Source organism: Vipera berus (genome assembly GCF_964194415.1).
Source record: "Vipera berus genome assembly, chromosome: 1".
Classification (NCBI taxonomy): domain Eukaryota; kingdom Metazoa; phylum Chordata; class Lepidosauria; order Squamata; family Viperidae; genus Vipera; species Vipera berus.
In genome coordinates, this window is record NC_138202.1 from 120,305,109 (window position 1) to 120,316,223 (window position 11,115).

Sequence of the window (11,115 nt, forward strand, 5' to 3'; positions counted from 1 at the left end):
AGGAATTTCCTGAGCTAAAAGCCCCATTACTCAATGAATCAAACTGTTAGAAGCGGAGAGACCGTGAGTGGCTTAAACCAGAAGGGAGATGAATGACCCTGGGCTAGTCACTTTCTCTCAGCCCTGGAAGGAGGCAAGGGCAAACCACTTACAAAAACTTTCCAAGAAAACTATACACATTACTCCAGGCAGCATCAGGAGTCCAGAGTGCCCTGAAGGCACAAATTTACACCCACTTCAGCTGGGATTGCCATAATGCTAAATCCAAACTAGTCTGGGTTACACCTGTTGTACGAGCCCAGTTATTGCTGTTTGTAAATCATGATTTATAGTTTAACATGTGCTGCCAGCTCAACCAACTGTGATCTACCGGTAGTCAAATCAGCAAACACTGTCGCTCTGATTCTCTCGCACCCCAGAGAGAAAGAGAGCGCAACCCCTGTGCGCCGGGCTGTCCTATCCCTTTAAGAGAGCGTTTCTATGCACGTAGCTGCCAGCCCAGCCCAGCCCACCCCACTCGAGGCGGAAAAGCGAAGTGAATCTTCTGTGTTTCTGATTCTGGAGGGTCGCGTTAAAAAAAAACCGACAAGTTTAGTCTTGCTTCATTCTGTGAGGACCGTCGCGTTTGCAGGACAGCTGGTTCCCAAAGCGGGAGCGGCCATGGAGCAAGGTACGTCCCCCGCCCCACCCCACCTTCTGGGCTGGGGAGTATGGAACAGGATTGAGGGCAACTCCAGGATCTCCCCAGTCATCGCGTCTCTTTCGGGGCTTTCTGCCCTTGCCTCGGCTCCGGTTTTGTTCTTAAAATGTACAGGGAGTATATAAGACGCGCGATCCCGCTTAGAACAAGGTGATCCGAAGATATCTCGCCTTTTAGCCCTTATCCCAGGGGTCTTCAAACTTGGCCCTTTTATGACTTGTGGACTTCAACTCCCAGAATTCCTCAGCCAGGCAAGCCTGGCTGAGGAATTCTGGGAGTTGAAGTCCACAAGTCATAAAAGGGCCAAGTTTGAAGACCCCTGCCTTATCCGAATGGCGCTTCTCCTTCCCTGTTGCTCGCTGCTCGGTGGAAACGTGGAAGGTTGGAGAGGAAAGAGAGCGGGCTTTATGGGAAGGAGAAGCCCTACGCTCTCGGGACCCGAGGGCAAGACTTGTCGTCCCTGTCGGACGCAGGAAGTAGTTCCGATACCGGGGTGCGGACTTGTTGGACTTTCGTTTCCTCTGAACGTTTCCTACAGGCGGCAACATGTACGAAGAGCCGCGGGGGGGCGGGGTGCCTCCTGAAGGACGCGAGATTGATGACGTGATGAATGGACCTGTCCGGAATGGGGCAGATGTGCAGGTAAGAAATGCCTTCCTTGCTCAATAATATCCAGGATCTGGATGAGTTTGGCTCGCTCTTTACGTCGCCGCCCACCTAGCCAGCTGCGTGCGACTCTGGCTTCAGAAGCTAAGCGAGATGGCCTCTAGTTGTAGGTTAGCCCGGGAAGTTTATAAAAGCATCCCAGAATAAGGCAGTGGAAAATCACTTATACGTTGTTGGGAGCAAAATCCACTCGCAACATGGATCTGTCTTATGAAATCACTGCGTGGCCAACTTGGCTTAAGGGTACCCAGTGCTTTTTTTGTAAAAGAAAAAGGTGCCGGAACTCACATATGTCATACAACCCACCTTGCCTACCCTACAAGGTTCCATCCAAAAAAGGTGCCGGAACTCCCTTCTGAGCGGTCTCTGAGAAAAAAAAGCCCTGAGGGTACCTAACTTTTAAAATAAATCTAAGGTAGCTTTCCCCAACTTGGTGCTTCTCAGAGATATGGGTTTTCAGCTTCCATCGGGTGCCAGACTGGAAAAAAAGTTATTCTGAGGAAATTGTCTTGTGTAGGACAGAGGCCCCGAACCTTTTGGACACCAGGGACCGGTTACGTGGAGAGAGGTTTTTTCCGTGGACCGGAGGGGGTGTGGTTTTGTGTGCTGTCAGCATCCTTTGGATGGGGCTTTTCTTATTTGTCCGGACCGGTTGCTGGCATGCCCCGGCCCAGTACTGGTCCAAGGACCAGGGGCTGGGGATCCCTGGTGTAGGGTGTGCGTTTGTCTGTGTATTCTGTTTGTTGTAAATTGTTTAGAGAGTTTAAACAACCTACTTTTTTGGAGGGGGAGAAGGGCTAACATGTAGCAAGTGATTACCTTCTTCATTCTTATTCTTTCAGAACTAGTGCTGGAGAGATGGAGCCTGCCCAATCTTACTGTGTGTGTGTGTGTGTGTGTGTGTGTGTGAAGTAATATTTTGCAGTATGGCTTTAAACCAGCTTTTCACCGCATAAATATGCAATTGCTTCGTACAAGTTACAACCTTCTTCAATATTTTTCCCAGGGAAGTGTTTATTTTAGAGCTGGAATACTCAGGCATTTTCCCAATGCTTAAGCTGCAGTATTTTGTCAAGGTGTTGAAAGCAATCTTTGCTACCTTGATATGTTTATGCCCTTGTAAGTGCTAGGGGGATATTTCATTCTTTGTTGTGACTTGCATTTTCATGCACCTTCCAAATTTGCTCTGAACATGATTGGATACAATCCTTGCATATATTTTTCCCCATTTTCACCATTTTTACAGAATGGTCATTTCTTGCATACAACATTTAAGTGCCGAAATGTACGACTTTGAAAGCAACAAAATGAGTTAAAGCTACCGTCATCCATAGACATATTAACACGTTACCTAAACAAACTTTAAAAAAAAACCTGAGTTATTTGCAACCATTAAGAAACAAATGTATATAAATTAGACCAGATGATGAAATGCCATCTAAGGACTTTTAATCCTCCTAGATGAAAAGTTCTCTCTGCAGCAATGCCATATGTATTATTTCGTAGAAATGATCAACATTTTTAAAAAATTGGATGAGTATTTCACTGAAGCAAAATAATGATTGGGTGAAGCCTCTCTTTAGCATCCGTGTGTGGAGAAGCCATCTGCATGTATTATAATCATACTAAAAGTTTTACCTATACATACATATGTACGTATGTGCTTGTGTATATGCTCCTCGACACTTAAACTACTTGCATTCATTGCATGTCTTCCCCAAAACAGCCTTTACATCGGAGAAGAGAACTCTTAAGAGTGTTACTGACCTTCTTGGCTATAATCCTAGCTTTGATTGCAGGTCTGAAATAGGTCTGTCTGTCTCTGTGTGTATCTTAGCCACTTCACAGAGCATTTTTCCCAACTCCTTATGACGCTTCTGTCTTCAGCTGGAGGATTTTGTGGGGGCTCACGCAGAATACAATGAAGAAGAAGAAGAACAAAAGTACTTCCGTCGTAAGCGTCTCGGGGTTGTCAAGAATCTTCTGGCAGCCAGCATGGCAGGGATGCTGACCTATGGGGTTTTTCTAGGTGGGTATTGCAGGAGTTAACCATTCTCTCCTTCAGCCATAGAATTATTTATTTAATTTATTGTTAGGCAAATGTACAAGGTTATCTACCAGAAGAATTATGGGTGGCAAACAAAAATAAAAGCATAACACAAATATCAAAATCAACTTAAACCAAACAGACAGAATCCAGCCCCCCCCAAAAAAAATTCCCATACACGTAGATCACATACAAGCATGCCAGAGCTCCATTAACACCCTGGCCTCTGTATGGAGTAAAGCAGGGGTCCCCAACCCCAAGTCCCTGGACTGGTACCAGGCCACCACATGCCAGCAACCGGCCCGCACAATCAAGCAAAACCCCATCCATGGGATGCAGGCAGCACACAAAACCACGCCCCCTCCGGTCTGCAGAAAAACCTTTCTCCACAGAACCCGTCCCTGGTGCCCAAAAAGGTTGGGGACCTCTGGAGTAAAGGCAGTCTTTATTGCCTTCCCTTTTTCATTTTTTGGAGAGTTTTTAAATAACTAAAAAAAAACCCCAAAGAGCATATAAAGGAGAAAAAAGAGAAGTGTTAAAAACAGTACAGGTAAAGGAGAAGAGAAAAAGTTAAAGACGCATCTTCTGAACTCCTTTAAAGAGATACATATTTTTACAGTACCTCTCTCCCTCTTTAGGATGATATAATTCTTTTCTTCCACATTCAACCTTTTTAATCTGAAAATCCAGAAATCGCTGGTTTATTTTTGTCTGTTTTCAGCAAAAAGTCCAATCTTTCATAAGAGTACTTGTTATTTTTGCCCCTAATCAAAAAGGTCTTCACTGCCTTCTGGAAGGCCAATAGGGTTGGGGCCTTCTGTGCTCTGGGGGAGGTGGGGAGGCTATTCTGTAAGGTAGCACCAGCTACATTTTGGCTCTGCTTCCTGGATCCCACCAAGTAACACTACTTCAACAAAGGAACCCAGTGTATGGCCATTTTGTCAGATCTCATCTGCATGAGATTCTATTTGCAGAGTTTGCTATATACCTCTAAGTTAAATGGGGGGGATCTGCAAAGAATTAGTCCTGTGCCCCAAATAAATTGTAGGGATGTTAGTTTAGACATTTACTTTTCCATTTTTCAGAAATATAGAGCAATTGGGAAGCATTATTGTCTAGAACTCAGAGATGATGTGCAGGATCTGTAAAAAAATCCGCAACTGGTTTTTAAGCTACGAAGAATATATTCAGACAGATATGTCATGCTTTCATTCTGTTGATTCTGCGTTACTCTGGAAAGATAGCTAAGTCTCAGATGGGATAAGCTTCTTGTTAACAGGATGAAGTAGGTTAGGATCCTGGAGAAACAAGGGTGGGTGGTTGTTGTTTTTTTTTTTTGTCTTTTCTGAGCATCACTATAGTTCAGTTCCCACATCATGCAGAATCATAACTTGGCTTGTTTGGTTTGGGATTGATGTGGCTTAATGCAACGGACGAAGACAGTGCTGAAGACGGAAGCCTTCTGCAGCAGCCGAATGACAGGCCAAGGGCCAAAAGGATCAGTCCTTGAGTTTCCGTGTTGTCTTCTACAGGTCTGCTTCAGATGCAGCTCATTTTGCATTATGATGAGACCTACCGGGAAGTGAAATATAGCAACCTTGGGCTACAGAATATTGATAGCAAAATGCTGCTGGGCATTAGCATCACACCCCTTGCTGCATTTCTCTATACTCCAATATTCATCAGGTAACGCTCTATACTGGATCAATGTTCGTTCTTCTTCACATACTCTTTGAACTGTGGTTTTAGAGATTTAAAAGCTCTAAAGCCATGCCTTCAGAACATCCAGAATCCAGGCCCCTTTCTTTATCTTTCCAGATTTTTTGGTACTAAGTGGATGCTGTTCTTGGCAGTGGGTATCTATGCACTTTTTGTCTCCACTAATTACTGGGAGCGCTACTATACTTTGGTACCATCTGCGGTGGCAATTGGGGCTGCCATCGTACCTCTTTGGGCATCTCTGGGCAACTACATCCTCAGGTGAGCCAGTTGCAAAGTTTGGGCTGGGAAGGAGAAAAAAAAATGCTGAGCTACAAGACTGGCTTTATCATATTAAACTTTCTGCCAGCTTGATAGGTATCGATGCAGATTGACCCAGGTATTGAAGCTGTGGTGGTGGGGAAATGAATTGCCAACTCTTTGGATGCTTCTGCTTCGTGTAAGCAAAGTGTGGCTGCTCCATATGAAGAAGCAATGTGCAGTTTAGCTTAAGCTTTACAGCAGTCTCCTGGGAATGGGAAACCATCCTTTGTCCTGCCAGGCTAACCCATGACCTCTTTTTCTACACCTCTATTCCAATAGGATGGCACAGAAATACTATGAACATGTGAACTACAAGTTGGAACATGTCCAGGAGCAGAAACGGGCACCACGTGGTGCCTACAATTCCTACATCATTACCTTCGAGGCAGTCTTCTATGGCTTTTTCTTTGTGAGAACTCTGCCAACACATCCTAGTTGATTTGGGGGAGGGAGAGATGTTAGATAGTGCCTTATGCTGTCCTCCCTTGTCAGCTGGGAAACGACAGCTCTATTGCCAAGCTCAACATTTCAGAAAGGTTCTTGGTGTGGCTTTTAATTTTCTCCCACCACTAATGAAATTGACAGCTCCTTCTGTCCTTCTTTTCCAGCTGAGCTTTGTTTATGCCGAGTTTCCTATGTTTTTCTTCTTGAAGAACTATCTCTTCGAGCTGAACCACACACTTTACGATGTCAAGAATTGTGGTGAGTAATATTAAGAGGGCAGCTATGATTTGGCCCAGGCTGTTACATAAGTGGCTTTTCCCTTAGGAGGTGTTAATCACTTGCAATGCTATCTCCTCTTCTTCTCCACCGCTTGTCCAACTGGGGCCTCAAGTCAGTCCAAGGTCTCTTTTCTTTTCTAGGGACTGCAAGTCATGGGATCCTCATTGGGTTCAACAGCACAGTTCTCCAGAAATTGCCTCGCAGCAGTGAGCTCATCGTAGTGGAGAGCGTGCTGATGGGAGTAGCCTTCCTCTCCATGCTCATGGTACGTGCTGCAGATTGATTGATTTATTTAATAGACTTATATGGCCACCCAACTTGCCCATGGTGACTCCAGGTGGTGTATAGCATTAAAAATCAATAATATTGGCTGGCTAACTTTCTATTTTTAGATTGTGGAATTGCTGGCAAAAGTAATACCTTCTATAAGACAGCTTCATTCCCATCTGGAATAGTCAAAAGTGTTGGTTGATCATGGGTTAGCAACACATTTTGATCTCCAAGGCATTACACATCTGCAGGATACATGTAAACACAGATATCTAACTAATGGCTATGTTGCTGCATTATGACAAAAGTAGCTTGGTTGTAAATTGTCCCCTAATATGTTAATATATTATATATTACAGCTGTAAAGCTGAGCAGAAATAATCTATTTTTCTATTTTGCTTATAAAAGGATGGAATTAAACCGGAGTCTAGGTCTGCCATTGAAAATGCTAACCCCTTTTGGATTCATTCATTCTGTAATCTCTAATATTGGGTCCGGATTACCTTAGGGAGCACCTGCTGCCAGCATCAGCTTCCCATCATCCTGTGCGTGCCCACAGGGAGGGCCTCCTTAGGGTTTCGCCGGTTAGAGACTGCTGGCGGGTGATTCCCAGGGGGAGGGCGTTCTCTGTGAGTGTGCCCGCCCTTTGGAACGAACTGCCAATGGAGCTTCGGACTGCCCCCGACCTTCGCTCGTTTCGCCGGGACTTAAAAACCTGGTTGTTTGAATTGTCTGGCCTGGACAGGGATTTTAAATTATATTAATTAAATTAAATTAAATTAAATTAATTTTAAATTTTAATTTTTAATGTTATCTTAATTGTGGGCTTGTATTAATTTTATTTTATTTTATTCTGTCTTTTGTATTGTTTTTAACTTGCCCTGTGAACCGCCCTGAGTCCTTCGGGAATAGGGCGGTATATAAATTCAACTAATAAATAAATAAAATAAATAAATAATATACAGGCAAATGAGTGACATATTGAAATAAATGTATTTCCCTGATCCAAAGAATTTGCTTTCACTGATATGGGGAAAGTGGGAGAAAGTCAAGAGAACTCCTCCTTCCCTGTCCTCGTCATTCCCCCAATGGCCGTTTTTTTCCCCCACAGGTGTTGCTTCTTTGTGGCTCTGCTTATCGCCCCACGGAGGAGATTGATCTGCGTAGCATTGGATGGGGCAACATCTTCCAGCTGCCTTTCAAGCACATGCGAGATTATCGCCTGCGCTACCTCCTCCTCTTCTTCATCTACAGTGGCTTTGAAGTGCTCTTCCTTTGCACCGACTTTACTTTGGTACGTGTAAACTTCTCAGATAGGAGGGACTGAGTGCACAATGACATCTCTAAGCTAATGCTTTCTATCCTCATCACAGAACTACGGTGTCTGTTCCATTGGCTTGGAACACATGGCTTATATTCTCACTGCTTATGGAATTTCATCTGCTGTTGGCTCTACTCTGGTACTAACTATGCTGAGGCTGCCTCGTCAAGTTCCCCTGCTTACTGGAGCTTCTATTCACGCCATCATCTTGATTGGCCTCTTCTGCTGGGAGCCTCAAGCCAAAAATTTAGCTGAAGCACCCATAATCTACCTGGTGGCTGCTTTCTGGGGCCTTGGCAGTGCCCTCAACAAGACAGGACTCAGCAGTGAGTAAATAATGTTTTGGTTTGTGTCACAGGTTCCTCTCCTGGAACAAACAGATCTTTGCTCCTGTTCTGCTCCAGACCAAACGTCCAGCCGGGATGAATTCTTTATCAGTGGTTTGCACCTTGTGGTGCTTTCTTGCTAGCCAGGTTTTCCCCCCCCCACCCATCCTCCGTAACTTTCCAGCCAGCTAGTGTTGGATTACTGATGAGAGTTAAAAAAAGAGAGAGAGAGAAAGAGAAAGAAAAAAAAGACAGTCTCACAATTTTGTTGATGCACCGCTCCTTTCCTGCAGCACTTCTGGGGATGCTTTATGAAGACAAAGAACGGCAGGACTTCATCTTCACCATATACCACTGGTGGCAAGCCTGCGCCATGTTTGTTGTTTATTGCTGGTCTAATCTGCCAATGAAGGTGAGTGAGGGAGCCAGGCACAAAAGAGAATTCTCCAGGTCAAAGGATAGAACACATTCTTTTATTCTTTGGTAAAATGCAGATAAGATATAAAGTGGGAAAGGAGGAGAATTTCTCTGGTCTAGTGTAAACCTCACCAGGGAAGTAATGAGGAAACCATTAAGGCAGGGGTGTCAAACTTGCAACGTCACGTGACGTGTCGCAACGTATCATGACTTTTTTCCCATTGCGGGCAATGAGGTGGGTGCGGTTTCGGCATGACACACCCAGCCCGCGGGCCGGCAGTTTGACACCCCTGCATTAAGGCAAAACTGACAGAAAAGATTACTCTGCCTGAGAAAGAGAAAGGCATTAAAAAGAAACTCAACCTTGCCTTGATTATGTTTACATCCCTTCACACTTGGCAATAAAAAAAGAAAAACTCTAAAGCAAGGCGCGATACTTTGTGCAACTTTCAATCCACCCTTGCTGACTTCCTCCTATACAAGGTTCAGGACAAAAATAAAGGAGCTCCTGAATTTTGCTGTTCTGTAACTAATAGAAGTTTTTTCTTCCAGGCTAAATTATCCATCCTGCTTGTTACTTTGGTTGCTGCGATATTCTCCTATATATGGATGGAACGTAAGATAGCCCAGAATGTTCCCCACCGTCTCCCTAAGATTCCCAAACCTCGCCACAAAGTGCGAGGTTACCGCTACCTGGAGGACAACTCTGATGAAAGTGATTCAGAGGAAGAAGAGGAAGAGGACGAGCAGAGGGAGGAGGAAGCAGAAGCCAATGAACTTGATGGCCCACCACACTGCCCTCGGCGGAGGAGACAACGTCCCTATGGGGAGGCCTTTGGGGAAGAAGTTGGGGATAACAGGGGGTAGTTCCTGCTTTGCTTTCACTATGACCCTTACAATATGGGCCAAGACTATGAATCTCAGGTGCCTTAGATTTCAGCTTCCCCCTACATCACTAATGTTTTCTTCTTGGGGTTGTTCCTGTCATGTTTTAACTTGGCCTTGGAAAGACTGTGTAAATTATGTCCTTGAATTGCTTTTCAAGTTTAGTAAATCTGGGTCCATGTTTTAGTCTGAAGAATGGGTCATTTGAGTGCTTTGGAGCATGGATGTTTCCTTGCAGATATTTCATTATCCAAACTCAATATGATCAGTGTGATAGGGAGTGAGGTTTGCTTTCATTTTATATTCTAGTGGCTTGCTCTGTCAGTGTAGGTGGGAGTGGGGTTTGCTGGGCCATTTAAAATAGGTCATTTGTAGTAAGTCGATTTTAGGACTTCCCCCCTCACAGTCGAAGTTACTAGGTACTCAAGTGCAAATTTCCTTGAAACAACCTTAATGGATTGTGAAAGATAGGTATTTTCAAATGTTATATATGAGACAACCCTTGGGAAGCAGGGGAGAAAAGAGAGGTATACTGATACTTAACAGGTAGTTATGAGATAGATCTTTGGAAGCAAAGAAAGGGAGAGGGCTATACTGACCTTCCTTATAATTTAGATATACAGTGATATATACAAAAATACATTGTCCATTTCTAAGGTAACGGTGTCCATAAGTTTACAATAAATAACAAGCTAGAAATGTGAAGAAAACCATTTAATATTTACATTTAATCCTTGTAATTTAGTACTATTGTAGACATTTTAAAGCATAGGTGTCCAACTTTTCGCCTTACCTGATCCACACTGAGTAAAGAGAAATTGTCATGGGCCATATATCAAGTTTATAATATTGTTAATGTATATAAATACCAAATTTCCTTTATTTTTTTTATTATATCTTGTGGGGCCACATTACTAGCTGCCCAAGGCCACATGTGGGCCATGGGTTGGACACACCTGCTTTAAAGTGTCTCTGTGATGATAAAATAGAGAGATAACTGATAAGTAACTATCACTGGTATCTAAACATGCCTTTCTGCAATAGTTTTGAATGTGATCAAAAGATACTATCTATAAATTTTTGGAAAAGGGGTTTAACTACATACATAGGCTAAAACAGATGCTGTTCCATATTGTATATCGCCAGATTCACCACACTGATGTTACCTGAAGACTCTGATGATACCAATCATCAGTGTTGATTGATGACATTGTCTCAGAAGAAAAGGCTATATTTTAGAGTCCTCATTTAAGGAGTCTAATTTCCATCACAAAGCAAAGCAGTCATTAGGCAAAACATCACATGACTGCAGCCCCAGCTGACCTTGACCATTTTCCTCCTGCTCTTGATGAAGCAGTCAATGACCCTTTGCAAGGCCTTTGTGAGACTGTGATACCTTGCCAGTAGCTACCTTGGCTGTGCCTACCTCATTAGGGAGAAGAAGAAGATAGCAAAAGTCAGCTGGGGGTATTGGGGAGATGGCAGGGGTAGGTGGCATTGGCAGAGGGCAGGGTGGTCAAAAAGGCCAGAGATCGGGAGGGAATAGCCAGTTGAAAGTTCAATGACATGCAATGGTTGTAAATGCAGCAGGCTGCCAAGCACTCAAATTTTGAGCAAGTGACTGCAGGGGAACTGCAAAGAATTTGGGAGCCAATGGTAACTATTATTTGTTCAGCACCACTGTAGCTTTAGTCACGTGCTCAAATGACCATAAAGCAAAGACTTATTCTTTCCCTAG

The 11,115-nt window shown here is 43.8% G+C and overlaps 1 protein-coding gene across 1 annotated transcript; it reads left to right on the forward strand.

The window, feature by feature from the left end:
• The first annotated feature begins 510 nt into the window (after window positions 1-510).
• UNC93B1 (unc-93 homolog B1, TLR signaling regulator) lies at window positions 511-9,376 on the forward strand. The gene is made up of 12 exons (XM_081331013.1): window positions 511-670; window positions 1,239-1,342; window positions 3,254-3,395; window positions 4,946-5,099; window positions 5,232-5,393; window positions 5,715-5,844; window positions 6,044-6,137; window positions 6,299-6,423; window positions 7,540-7,722; window positions 7,802-8,075; window positions 8,369-8,487; window positions 9,045-9,376. Exons 1-12 carry the CDS (start codon window positions 661-663, stop codon window positions 9,357-9,359), a joined length of 1,812 nt encoding a protein of 603 aa, XP_081187139.1. The 5' UTR covers window positions 511-660; the 3' UTR covers window positions 9,360-9,376.
• Window positions 9,377-11,115: the final 1,739 nt, after the last annotated feature.